Here is a 14916-nt window from a genome sequence, read left to right as displayed (position 1 = left end):
TATTTTTTTAGTAGTAGTTGAAATATGTTTCACTACCACTATAGTGGGATTTAGTGGAAACCTTAGTGCACTAAATATTTAATGAACTACCCCCAACTCTGGAATTTACTTATATTTTGATAGAACATATTCATATTTTGTATTAAAATATTCAGTTACAGGATCTATAAGTTACACACCACGCGTCATTTCGATCTTTTAGTGTTTTTAAACTATTACTATTAAAAAAACAAAGTTTTTCTTTGATATTTTTCCTTCATTGTTTGGTGAAATTTATTTCTTATTAGTATATCAGCTGCCGACTCGTCAAAAGGTGAAATTTTCGTGGCAAACGATCTACAAACTACAGTGTGTCTCGAAAATATCGCATATATCAAAAAAAGAGAGAGAGTGATACTATTTTTCTGTATAGTGGGTCCGAGTAGAACAAAAAACAGTTTTTTTAAATTTGCAACACATCCAAAATGTTGATAATACAAAATGGTCCTAGAAAAGATTAATTGTTGAAAAAGGTTAAATCGGATGAGATTTAACTAAGCAACTGACTTATAAGAGCTCAAAGGTACGAAAAACTACGATGTAATATTTTTGTAGAAAGATATATAAAGTAGGAATTAACATGAAATTAAATAGAAAATTATGAATGTTATTTTCATTCCGTATATAGAATATTCATAATTAATGATGATCTAGCTATAACTGTTTGTTTGTAGGTAGGCAGGGAGGATCTATGCAAATAAAATTTCAAAAATATTTTCTATTAAATCGGTGACAAAGAAAAATCTCTCACATATGCACTTTTTACACAGATATTCCTCAAAGTTTACGTATGAAACGGCTACAAATTGTGCTAATTTACTAAAATGTTGGAAAACCGCCTACCTATTGAGTCGCAAACATATCGAAGAATCTGGAGCAGGATCTCGATGGGAATTTGACCGCAATGCACTTTTTAATGAAGTTGATCATATATGTCGCATAAGTCGTGATATTGCTTCTATTGGACGAGTCTTTGTACAATACGAAAATCTTTTTGGAAAACGCCTTAAGGGATTGATAACACATCCCCCGCTTATAGATGATCTCATGCGTAAAGTTTATCGTCTATTAGACGATATGTTAATAAGTGTTGATTATGATATTTTTCAACCTGGCAATTGGGAAAATTGGGAACATACCCTGAGTACATTTAACAAACGCCTAGACACAGTTGAATCGGAGGCCAAACTAGTCATCGAAAGAAGCATAACCATGTTAAGATCTTCCGAATTGGGTTTGTCATTAATTCGAGATGTTAAACACTTAGATACACGTCAAGCGCTTACTGAATTTATTTCAACAAAACACGAAAACATTCTACGCTTCTTTGTAACGGAAATCAATGCGGTGGAATACGAATACATGGTAGGTTGTATAAAACACATTATTACAGTTATTTCAATTTCTTTAAATAAATACTTGGTAAGAAATAAAAATATTGTTTTGTTTTATAAAATTATATAAAATCGATTGAGAAATATTACATATAACCTGATGTGATTTTTTTTTCTTAATTGGATTTTCTTTTGTTGGTACCATTTTCTTGCTTAGAACAATAAAAAAGCTCCACCGATTGGTAAACATCAGCCAGCAAAAATCGGAGCCATACAATGGACGCGTTTATTAAGCGCCAAATTAAAAATATCTGTACTTGCTTTTAAACGCGTAAGTAATCTGTATTTTATGAATTTAATTTATTGTTTTAATTTTTTTTTTTCAAGTACACAATACAAAAAGTACAAATGTTATACTTGGAATTTTATATATCCGTCGCCAAAACAAGTGATTTGTTAAACAGAAGAACGGGCTCTAACATCTAAAACATTTTTCGACCATTTTAAACAAATACTTAAATTTTTAAAACATACCGACGAACATAACAGATTTATTCTACATTTTCGTATCCAACTATACGTTGGTTATTTGGTTGGTTACTAAATGTAAAATTCATATTTATATACTATATAGTTTCACGTTTCTGCATTTTTCTAAATATCTAAAACTTTGAAAAAAAGCAAACATTGACAAAAAAATGAAATAAAAGGCAAATGAAAAAGTTCTGTAGTTCTATAATTGCTTTACAAGGGAATTTTATTTTAAGTATTTACTACGGTAATCGATTGTCGACATTTTCCAAAAACATTTTTTCGAATAATTGACATTTGAAAAAAACCGGTTAAAATTGCTAAATTCTGAAAAACCCACTTTGCCGGTTTTTCCTTATTAATAAAAATTATATTCCAAATTGCAATAATAACATTTATTTTTAAATATGTATGTTTAATAAAACATGACCCAAACTGATTTTTAAATTTTAATATTTTTAACTCTATTGGTGTAATATGTAAAAAATTAGGGAAAAAGTTAGGGACACTTCTGTTTAACTGAAACTGGGTAATCCTAGCTTTTTTTAAAATCCCTGTTTTATGACAAAAGTCTTGGTAATTCTCATAGCAAATTTAAATTATTCTTTTATTATTATTGAAATTAGAATATAATCTAATGATGAAATTTAATATGTATGTTTGTTCGAATTATTTTACAAATAAATTCTGTTAAATAAGTAGGAACATATAAATTTCGAGTGCTCGGGTTATTCGATTGTTCTAAAACAATTTAGTTCTCATGCGAACATTTCATTACGATCAAGTTAAAAATTTAGGGGGTTATATTGTAAATCTTCAAAATTTTTTATGTCTAAACGGCTTAACCGATTTTCTTGAAATTTGGAACGTTGATAGATCTATCCTTGGAAGGTGTCGTTTTTCAAAAGTTGAAAAACAAAAATGGGGTTAAAAGGGTGAAAAATGGTCAAAAAAAAGGTCCCCACTAAAGTTGTGTAGGGTATAAATACCTACAATAAGTGAAAAATTCCTACATTTGACTTCACTGACACATAATGAACATTTAAGTATTCTTTGAAATAACACAAAATGATGATACTTTAAAGCAGTAAAGAAACAGTTAAGAACAAAACAAATGCAGAAAAGTATTTTATGAAAGAATCATTAAGTATGTGTTTGATATCATTTAATTTCCACTAAAGTGGTGTAGGGCATAATTAAATGAGAAAATGGTGTTTTGTTATTTAGTTTTGGTTTTGTTTCTGTTTTACTCACTACAAACATCAAAAGAAACAATTACAATTAAGTTTCGATTAGTTTATTTTATATACTCTGCTTTAAGCATAACTTTCCATAATCTTTGGATAGACAAAAAAGGGAAGTTTGATTAAAAGGTTTACATGGCTATTATACATCGCTATATCGGCACACTTACTTATTTTTTTTATAAATGTTATGTATGCATTTAGTATAGTACAATAAAAACACGATTTTAAAAACAGAATTTTTTTATTCAGATTACACCCACGCAGTTGGTGTCGGTGGATTTTGATGATGATATTTGCTGCATTGTTAGTGTTTGTTATTTGTTTTTAAAGATTGAGTTTGATATTCATTCATTCATTGCGAATATTGCTGACGTTGCTACTTCACCAGTTGTAATTGTAATAGTATTGTTTTGTTTCTGGTTTCCTCTTTTTTTTCGAGAATTGTATCTTATTGTTTTATTTATACATTGAAGTCATGTATGGACGAACACATTTATAAAAACTTACACTTTACGCATACAAACAAACACACAATTTAGTGTTCTCAACAAACATTTGTACAAACAGGAATCGCTTTTTAATTGAAATTGCAATTTTGTTATTTTTTTTCGCTTATTTTATGTTTTGTTTTCTTTTTCACAACAGAAACAAAAACTGCATGAACGAAATAAAATTATTTTTCTGTTACAATGAAACTAGCTGACAGACTGACTGACTGATGTTAAAATGGTTCGACAGCCGGTTTTTCGATCGACAAGTCACTTCCACATTGTAATAAAAATTTCGTTTTAAATAAATTTTGTTAAAGAATTATTTCAGTGTATTTGAAATTTTATTTCTTTTATTCATTTTTTTAACAATTTGTATATTTGCACTCTGATTCTTTGTTGAGAAAAATTCGCTACAAATATAAGAAATTTTAAAACAGAAAATATTATATATCTTTTGTTCATGTTTTTTCAATAGATGATGAATTTATTTATTGTTTTCCATTTAATTTTATGATTGTGATGCTCAACTACATATATATTTTAGATGGAAAATGAACCAAATCTTAAGAATAGCTATCTCAAGCGCAGTGCGTTCAAATCCTACTTTGAACTGGTTAATAAAATGTATACTTATGAAAATAGCCTATTCGAAAAATACTGTTCGCAAGCAACGTACATGGTCAATGTGGTGATGAGAAAAAACATCTTAACTATACAAATTTGCAACAAGGATACACGTAAGTTTCTTTACTTTTGCCATTCCCATTACACTAGGTAATATAATTTGTCTTTTAAGTGTCTTATATATCAAATGCTCTGGACACAATTAAATTGAAAAGGATTAAATCTGTGGATTTGAACGTAAACGCAACAACAAATGAACAATATGCTCATGCAGCTCCGACCGGTTTTATACGAAAAATAACCAAGTTTACCGTCATTGCAACAATGATTCAATGGTTTGTTGGTCGTAAAACATCTGCTGATGCACACATTCTGAAGGCAATACAATTTCTAAAACTGATGAAGTCAGGGAAAGTTAGGCCAAGTGAAAAGGATAAATTTTGTATTAAACAATGTGAATGTATGTATGACTCTCCTAATGTTAAACGATTCATTACATCATATTATATTTGATTTCTTACTAAGAAAGGATCATCTAATCCTTCCCGAATGGGAATAACGGAAAAAGAAAATAGGAAATCAAAAGAATTAACTCACCAAAAAGGTTAAACACATTTAAGTTTATTATTATTTTATAGGCATTTAAATATTTATAGGAGTTTTGTTTTTATCACATTGAAATGTAGGTCGTAGACAAAAAGTATACACATTCTGTGTCTGTAAATTTAAAACATGAGCTGGAAAACTCATTATATTTAGACTTTGGTTTTTGGTACTTGATATTTATTTTTATTTAGGAAGTACGTATTTAAAAGATTATGAATTAATGAAATTCTAAAAGTTTTAATTTAATAACTGGATTGTTGTATTTTTTTGTCTGCTAAATTTCAAAACATTGAATGTACATTTTCTTTGTATATATGATGATTTAGAGCTATCCATGTATAAAATATCTAAATTTATATAATCCTGAAATCCTGCGATCCCTCCAATATTGGAGAAAGGGGAGGCAAACAAAGTAAAAATGGCTTCGTTAAGAAAGCAAGTGCTTTGCGCCTTATAATCTGCTGGACCTGTCACTTTTGCTAATGTTGATGGGTCTGGTGTCCGTATATATTTCAAAGATTTCACTGAATCCTTGAAATTGACATATACGTCAAATAAATAGAACAGTTTTATGTCAATTCGGCGATGACGTTAATAAAATTTCTAAGTAACTTTAACTGAACCCAGTTGACTGATTGCATACCAGGCACAGAACAAGTTCAAATATCTTGGGAGTGATATTGTTTCGACATAACATTAACGAACACTCATTTAGGCGCGTATCCACATCATGCGTGTTTTGCTCGGTATATACTTTGAATTTATATTTCAATGACTAATTACTATAAGATATATTTGATAAACATTTTTTGGTTACATATTTCTCAAATTTTTTTCACATTCTAGAAAGTACTCTTTTTATTATTTTTACTATTTTTATAAACCAAATATGAATTATTTCAATTCAAAAACTTGTTTTTATTTTACTCTAACAAAAAAATTTTATTGAAAATTAATTTTATTTCAATAAAGTGTTTGTTAGAAAATATTTTCCTTCTGTGTGAGAATCAAACAAATTTAAATTTAAGTAAACGATTGTTAGAAAAAAATTGTACATATTTTTTTTTGTGCACGAGAAGTAACTTTCTAAAACCCGTTGGTTATTTTGTTTTACAGATTACCTACATTAAGTTCTTGTTGTACGAGGTAAATAAAATGTTCTCAAACTTTTTTGCGATGTTATCTCTTGATCAAAAATAGACGTAATTGGTGTACTACAAAAAATAATTGAATTTATATTTATATGGACAAAACTATTTGATTAATGACAGCATTATTCATTATATTATTTTTTTTTTAAATTATTGAATAATGAGAATTCCTCGAGTTGTTCTTGACTATCTCTTTTTACTGGTTTTCAAAACTTATGCATAACTGATGATTATTTTTTATTTTTATATGATATTTTTTATATTGTTACTAAAAATTAAATAAGTAAAGTTTTTTATGACTGCGAAAGGGAATAGAAAAAAACTCTTACTGTGATTGAGGAAACATTTAATGGAATTGATTGGTTTCATTGAAGCGTACCCACTAAAAGAACCAACGGCCAAGAAGGCCAGAGATGAAAGACTCAAATGTAAATAATTTTCCATCGTATAGAAAACAAAGTAAAATATCTATAAAAATTTGTTAAATAAACCAATCTAAAATATATTATAATATAATAATGCTTATTATTATCCTCAGCCTACTAAGTTCCTAAGATAAAATGACGAAAGCGAAACATTGTGTTGTTATTCAAGTAGGTGCTATTCCTTGCATGGGAGCTTTTAACTTTTTTGTTGGAACTTACTTAAGTTTATGACCTAAAGCTTAATCATTATACCCTACACCACTATGCTGGGGAAGTTTTAGTGTTTGTAATGATGCTCGTAACACTCAAAATATTGGACTTACACCCACCTGAAAGTATAACAATCGGCTCAGAATCACTTTATGGGTCGATTTAAACAACTATTTTGCATAAAAATTAAATATTTTTCATACAAGATTTTTAAATTATTTTTTTTTTTTAACTTTTGGGCTCATAAATATATAAAAAGTTCTATTTTGTTTTATACACGTCTAAATGATGACGATGAAATTCTGAATAAATAAATTCAATTTAGACGTAAATCTCTCTACCATAATTAAGGAAGATAGTACCATTTATTGTCGGTCATGCCCGAGTATACCATTCTTACTTGATTTTGTTTCCATCTCCTTTGGTATTCATTTTCCTCGATATTTAAGGGAAAGAAAGTCAAAGTACCGTACTCACGTAAAATAAATTTATACACGAAAATACCCCCACTCTCGCTAAATAGGAAAACAATTTCATTGAAATTGCAAAGAGCCTTAAAAGGGCAATAAAATTAATGATAAGGATTTTATTTAAACCAAATAATATTTAACGTACAAAAACAATCTAATCATCATAACAACAGCAACAAAAACATCCATAATAATAATCATCATCTGTAGCGTCATCAACATAATAACAATCACCATCAACATTACTGAAGTAACAAAATCTATTCTTTTCCAAAACAATTTTGCAGTGTTAGTGAAGGCATCTACTCAAGAAGGTTTGCCGACATGGCGTACTCTAGTGGGCGAACGTATATTAATTGAATTTGAAATGCAATTTACTGTCAACTTGACAAGAGGTATGAAAAGCTACATATTTGGGTGGATACCAGAGAGCTAGTATTTATGCTAAACAGCTTTAAAGTGGATTTTAATTGGTTTTCATTTTATTCTTTTTTTTAAAACAAAAATTAAGATATTTTTGAGGTCATGTTTGAAGGACAGCAATTTGAACATTTTGGATTCCAATTACCTTCAGTATTGCGAACTGCAATTATGAAAAAGGAAATGCTATTTAACGACTTTGAAGCCGTTTCTACAGTCATTAACAACTACAATGCCTTGCTTAGTAAGCTTTCGTTATCCGAGGTACTATATTTTGGAATTATATTTACTTTTTTGCAACTACATCGATTTTGATGTTTTCAATTTTTCTCAGGTGAACTTTTTGCGAGATCATCTCTATGAAATCGAGGTAGCTGTACAGGTTGGAGTTGGTCGATACGCATGGCAATCTTTTAACATTAGGAAATATTGTTCCGGTGTAAACACCCTGATGCGTAAACTTCAGTCACTTGTTTCTCAAATCAACTACATACGTGATGATATACGCCATCGTATTGAGCAAATTAAAACATTTAATATATTTTTAATCGATGACATCGACAGTTCAACTGAAGCCACCATACAATTTGAAGATACTGGATCGTCGGGCGTAATTTGCGAAGAGGCTGATCAGTCGGGAAAGGAGTCTAGGGTGGAGATAATACGTATAAAAGAGTCTACGGAATCCCTACTGAGCAGTAAGAGGGAATGTGGGATAGCTACTTATCATTGTCAAGGATATATGGAACGTTTAGAACAGTCTAGAACTGAAAAATGTTCTCGTATGAAAAAAATCTATGATTCCTTAGGCCCAGTTCTAATTAAGCTAGAAAGTCTCGTCTTGGGTACTTTTACGGGTCGTTCGGAGAAAATGAGAAATTACTATGTCTTTTGGGAAGAGGAGACGTACAAGTGTATTTTGGAGTAAGTTAAATATTTATTAACTCCAAAGTCATTAATTAAATTAAGATGTTTCCCAAAAGTTTTACATACAAAAATCTGGAATGTTTCTTGGATCGCTTGACTGGAAAAGAGCCCATGTTTGAAATTAATGCGGTATTAGTTTTATCAGAAATCATGTTGGAACCAACATCAAATGAAATTAAGAACATGATAGTACAGGCTGCTAAAGATTTCCTAGAAAGGTAACTATCTGTATTTTGTCGACGATTTAATAAATATTTAAATAATTACGTCCAATAGATTAAAAATGTTTACGCGTTGGATGGACGGCACCTGTTTGGCCTGCGCCCCTGTAGAACATATCAGAGGCCAAAAGTATACATTTACATTTTACGAGGATGTAATAAAGGTATTAAACAATGATTTTAAAAGAAAACAACGTCAAAAGCATCTATCTTTCTATTCATAGATAAAAAATATTGGTGGGCTTCTAGTCAAAGTACAAGAACTAGCAAATCGAGTAGTCGAAGATGCTAAAAAATGTGTTAAAAAGTAAGTTCACATTTATAAAAGATAAGTTACACATATATCTAGCAAAAAATAATTGAAGTCATACTTTATCAACGACAACTTATTCACATCTAATAATTACATATTTCTCGCTATTATAAACCTAAAATTCCCTTACAAATAAAAATCAGGTCGAAAAGTTTAAGAACAAAAATTTTTAAGAAAACCCATTAAAATTGACACAGTATGTGATTGAAAGAAAATTGTTTATTTTTTATATCCAAATATCGGATAGCTATATCCGTGGAGATAATTCAATAAAATTTGACACATGATCTTCTTTGGTATCGTAGGAACATTGAAAATGGCTAACATCGGTCCATTATTTCACCATACAACTGAACCCGACGAATAGGGCTTTTAAGTTCATAATTATGTTTAATATACTCGTATCTTGACAAAAAGCTACAAAACCAAGATCTATGCTAGCCTTGATGACCCTCATGCACTTTATAATTATAGAACCTCATTTGATCCTAGTCCCTATCACAGTATATTCTTGTAACAGGTGTATTGTATTATATGGTCGGCATCAACCGACTATAATTTCTTACTTCTTTTTATGATTGACTTTTGAGTTTTGGAAAGTTTTGAAATTTTTGAAAATACATTTTGTTTAATAATTACCATTAAATATGTTAGAATAAAATAACGATGATATAAATATTATTTTGACAGTTTTACATTTTTTTCCAACATACCCCTATGTATATATAAAATATATTATATATGAATATAAATTAATACACATTTACCCAACAGAAAATTTATAGCTTACTACATTGATATTGTGTTGCTTATTTTGTATTCGAAAGTGCTTACAAACTTACACACACTCTGGCTTACTTTACACAGGGTATGGCCGCTTGAAAATGACACACTAAGTGATATACTTGGTTTGCGATATTGTGTGTAGATTATACTTTTTTAATAATATACTTGTGTATGGAAAAGTAGCTATTCCTACATTCTTCCCGATATACCTAGTAAGTAAAATTATTTCTACAGCACCTTCCTAGCTGGAACACAAGTATATCAAAAAATATCTACAACAACTTTCTATTTAAAATACATGTGTATTAAGAAGTATCTAAATATGTATGTTTTTTAAAAAATGCTACCCAAATACATGTTTCTACAAATTCATTCATAAGCATAAGGCCATTCCAATCATTACTAGATCATGATCTTAATTTTAAGCAACAAATTTTGCTTAAAATTCATCTAAACATTGAAAAAATGTTGATCCAAAAAATATTTTTCGATAAATGAAAATTTTTTTGTTGATTAAATTGCAGCACACTTGATTTTTTTATATTATAATTTTCTGTTCTCATATACAATGTTAATCACTCGTATATTAAAATGTAATGCAGAAAAAAATTTATTAAAAATTTAAACTTCATATCCAGATTTTATATACAAGTAAATCAAATTATAAGTAACACAAAGTAAAGCACACTACATTGGTTACAATTCCGAGTACTCTGCAAAATTTTCTGTGGGGTATGTAAACTAGAAATTTGTTGCGATACTTTTTGATATACTACATAGACAGAAAGGTGTGTAGAACAACAGTGCTTACTAGGTATATCAAAAAGTATGTAGGAGTTGCTACTTTTCAATATACAAGAATATTATAAGAAAGTACAATCTACACAAAATATCACACACCAAGTATATCAGTTAGTGTGTGGTTTTTAAGAGAACGTATTCTGAGTAAAGTAAGCCAGGATGAGTGTAAGTTTGAAAGCACTTTTGAAATCAAAATAAGCAACACAATATCAATGCAGTGAGCTTAACATTACCTATATGTGGGGTGTATTCAAATATTTAAAGATATATATTTCAGCTTAAAATTTTCATGTTTTAGAACAGATATTTAGGTTACGAAGCATTCATTTAACTATTAAGGTGGATTGTTGAAAAATCGTATTTGAATTTTAAATATTTTGTTATTTCAGTTACAAAGCTAAGATACTAACAGAAATCAAAAAGTTAAAATTTGGAAGGTTAAGTAATTTTCTGATTGAATCTTTATATGGGTTATAAATATAATCTCCACGAGCTTTTAGAAATGTTTACCAAAATAACCAGTTCTTATGTATGTATGTATATATATATATAATTATATATATATATATATATATATATATATATATATATATATATATATATATATATATATATATATATATATATATATATATATATATATATATATATATATATATATATATATATATATATATATATATATAATACAAGTTATAGTTTTCTATAATACCACCATATTCAAACGCGTAGCCGTACTCTTTTTCCACAAATGTTTATGTATGACAGCATCTTTAAATATAAAAAATTAAGAAAACTCCACTGATATAAAAGTAATGCTCTCCTATAAACATTAGGTTGATATTATTGTAGGATTTTGCTTCTGTGTATCGAAACCCGTACCAATACTGTCATTTTTAAGCCAGTAATGTGCGTTTAAGTAAATTTCTAAGAGAGCTTTATATGGGGATAGGGTCAATTATTGAACGATTCTTATACAATTCGGTAGAGAAATTTGTGCTCCTAAGACTTACTTGTGCCGAATTTCATCGCTATACTCGTATTTTTAAGCCAATAATGAGCGTTTAAGATATTTTCTGAGGGGTCCTTATATGATGGACCGATACAACTAGCACTTTTCGTTCGTACTCTATCGTCCTTTCAACAGACAGACATGGCTGGATGTCTTAGAATTTAATAAGGACCCAGAATATATATAATCTTGTGGGTCTATGATCAAAAAATACGAATATAGCAATAACATTTGACCAACTGTATTCGTTCCTCGCGTGCCAAAATCTCTACCAACTTTTATGTGGATCGGTCCATAATTGACTTTACCCATAGCTTAAACGCTCATTATTATCTTAAAAATACGAGTAATGTGATGAAATTCGACACAATATTTATAGGATCGGACCATAAATGACCCTAGCCCCATTTAAGATGACTATAACGGTCATTACTGGCTTAACGATAAGAACATAGTTACGAAATTTGGCACACATAAGTTTTATGCGAGCCAAAATAGTGAGGATTGCTCCATAATTGACTCTAGCGCCCATACAAGGCCCCCTTTTAGAAAATTACTTCAATGTTCATTACTGGTTTAAAAATACTAGTATAGCTATAGAATTTGACACGAGTAAGATCCTTGCGAGTCAAAATTGTTCTGAAAATTATTTTCAGTAATCAGTAAAACCTTTTCAGGAAAGAGTAAAAACTTACTTTACTGCAATTTTACTGGACCTGAAAATGAAATTTGACACAAACAAGTTCTATACAAAACAAAATTTTTGTACAAATTTATCGGTATCGGTTTATAATTGACGCATATAAAGTAAAAATTACTCATACGTTCACGGACTAAAAATATTTTGTTAGTTCAAAAGATTTTAGTCCATAATTGACCTGAGCCATATTCAAAATATCACCCTAATGTTTTTAGGATGCCTTTTACGGCATACGATTTGATGATGCGTATATGAGATTTGACACAGCCGATTACATATAAAATTCTCACTTGTTTATCCTCATAATAATTTGAGTTCTCATATAATGATTTTGAGTTCTTATACAAACATTATTTAAACCGGAAGTATATCTATATACGGTTAAACGAGAATCGGAGGTTAAGTTAATGGTCCTTAATGTTCATAAATACTGCGCAGTGGTTGCCCGAGTCAAATGAATTACATAAAATATTTTTACCTAACTGAAAGTCTTTTTGTTGCAACCAATATTATAGGTTCAGCATCCCTACATTTTTAAGAAAACTTTTCTGACAGCTGAAGATTATTGAAAATAAACGAATTTAATTAATCAATTATTTTTATACAAATTTAGAGATAAATTATAGAAAAAACTATAAACTGGGTAAAAATAATTTCTGTCTTTTAATCATAAATGAGTTTATTTTCTCTCCATCAGAAACTTTCGTGATATGAGGCAAATTCTATCGAAAATGTTTCAAACAATATGTATGTATGCATGTATGTATGTATGTATGTATGTATGTATGTATGTATGTAGGTTATCTTTTAAAGGATATTTACACAACTGTGTAGAGTGACCATAAAATTGTAGCTACTTAATATATTTATTTTTTCCATTTCTGTTATAATTTCTATTCAATTTCATTTTCTTACAGTTTACATTTGCATTTTCTTCTTTCTATTTACAGATTTAGAAAATATTACAATCTGTGGGCATTCGATAAGGAAACAATTTGTGAAAAATATGTGAATCGTGGTGTGCCACTTGTGCAGCTTGACGAGAAATTTACATTTTATGCAAATATCATGGACGAGTTGCAACACTTGCCAAAACACTATGACGTCCAATGTATACGCATAAATTTAATACCATTGCTGGACACTATTTGCCAACATGCTCAGCAATGGCGTACAAAGTTGGGTGAAAAGTTGGCAGAGAGAACTATTGCCAACATGGATAAAATGCGATTTGAAATCAAAGTAAGTATCTGAATTCAAACAGTTTACAAGTCTTCCCGTAGAACGATACAAAAACTTATAGCTCTGTCATAAAAAATGTTGCAATGCAAAATAGTAAGAATGAAATGGTATGGCAAGTTTTACTTTTTTATTTTATTTTCTTTGACATAGTACTGCACGTAATATTTTTCCGATATGTGAAAACTTGTATGGGACAAAAACCATGTTTGGTGTAATATCAAGATTGTAATAAATGCCCCATCCCTAACAATAAATATTTAAAAACATTACTGAAAACAGCACATTTTAAATGAATATACTCTTAATATTAAATATTCATTATATTTACCCATATTGACAATCGACGTAGTGCTAGTCCAATTTAATTGGTATTATGTAGTGACTAGACTAATTTCGCATTATTTGAAAACCGGTTTTTTTGAATACTCTAGTAGTGGCATGAGTAGTTCTATTGTAGTAGGTTATTTTGACTATTCACGTTTTAAAAATGTCAAGTTTTGCAGCATATTTCTTCTAATAGAATAGAAAAACTCGTCAGGATATTCAGACATTTTTAAGAAGAATAACAGTGAAAATACCTATATTTATATGATATTAGATATTCATCACTTTCCGCATCGATTCATCGATTCCTGAATAAAAATTTATTATTTGATATACATACATATGTATCTATATCTTATTGTGGTCTAATAACATGATTCATTATTTATGTACAGGAAACTTTTGAATTCAATGACAAAATTATAAAAACTTGTTATATCAGTTGTATTATATCGAAAAATGTTAAAAAAATTTCTCTAAACAGGTTCTTAGTGAAAATCTAAACAAAGCCACAAAGGAACTATGTGATTTTAAATTGGTCATGCAAACTATTGCAACGATTCAATCGACAACACTCACCCGCGAAATTACTATTCGAGAAATACAGGAGACATATACAGTGCTAAGTGAACATAACATTAACGTAAGTATGAACAAGAACTCGTGAAAAACTGCAATAATGCAGTTTTTTCATGAAATATATGTAATTCATAACAATATTTATGATATGTATGTAATTAAATGTTATATGAAAATAATTAATTTGTTCGATTAAAAAAAAAAAAAAAATCTTATTATAAATAATTTTTTGACTTAAGAAAATTAAATTTCTTCTTATAGAAGAATCTTAAAGTCTTCTAAGCCATTTTCTGAGAAAGGGCGAATTCATTACGAAATTTGTTATTACCATTAACAACATAAAAGTGGAAATGCCTTAAAAAAAAAGAAATCAAAATATATTTTAGTTGTAATTGTGTTGATGTTGCCAATGTAAGAAGTGTAAATTGTAAATTTTTTCCAAAAAAGTTGTAATAACTTTGTT

The 14916-nt window shown here is 29.0% G+C and overlaps 1 protein-coding gene across 1 annotated transcript in view; it reads left to right on the top strand.

Annotated features, from left to right (window-relative positions):
• Positions 1-14916, top strand: part of LOC111684599 (dynein axonemal heavy chain 10) — a 126287-nt gene that overhangs the window by 30834 nt on the left and 80537 nt on the right. Inside the window, 12 exon segments of the mRNA XM_046948842.1 lie at positions 810-1404; positions 1591-1704; positions 4187-4379; positions 4439-4726; positions 7416-7523; positions 7640-7812; positions 7883-8472; positions 8532-8693; positions 8752-8860; positions 8921-9003; positions 13259-13550; positions 14359-14577. Of these exon segments, the coding sequence (XP_046804798.1) occupies positions 810-1404; positions 1591-1704; positions 4187-4379; positions 4439-4726; positions 7416-7523; positions 7640-7812; positions 7883-8472; positions 8532-8693; positions 8752-8860; positions 8921-9003; positions 13259-13550; positions 14359-14577 (2926 nt within the window).

The sequence above is a fragment of the Lucilia cuprina genome, chromosome 4, assembly GCF_022045245.1.
Source record: "Lucilia cuprina isolate Lc7/37 chromosome 4, ASM2204524v1, whole genome shotgun sequence".
NCBI classification, from domain to species: domain Eukaryota; kingdom Metazoa; phylum Arthropoda; class Insecta; order Diptera; family Calliphoridae; genus Lucilia; species Lucilia cuprina.
Note: the sequence above shows the minus strand (reverse complement) of the source record. Positions and strands in the feature narration are given on the sequence as shown.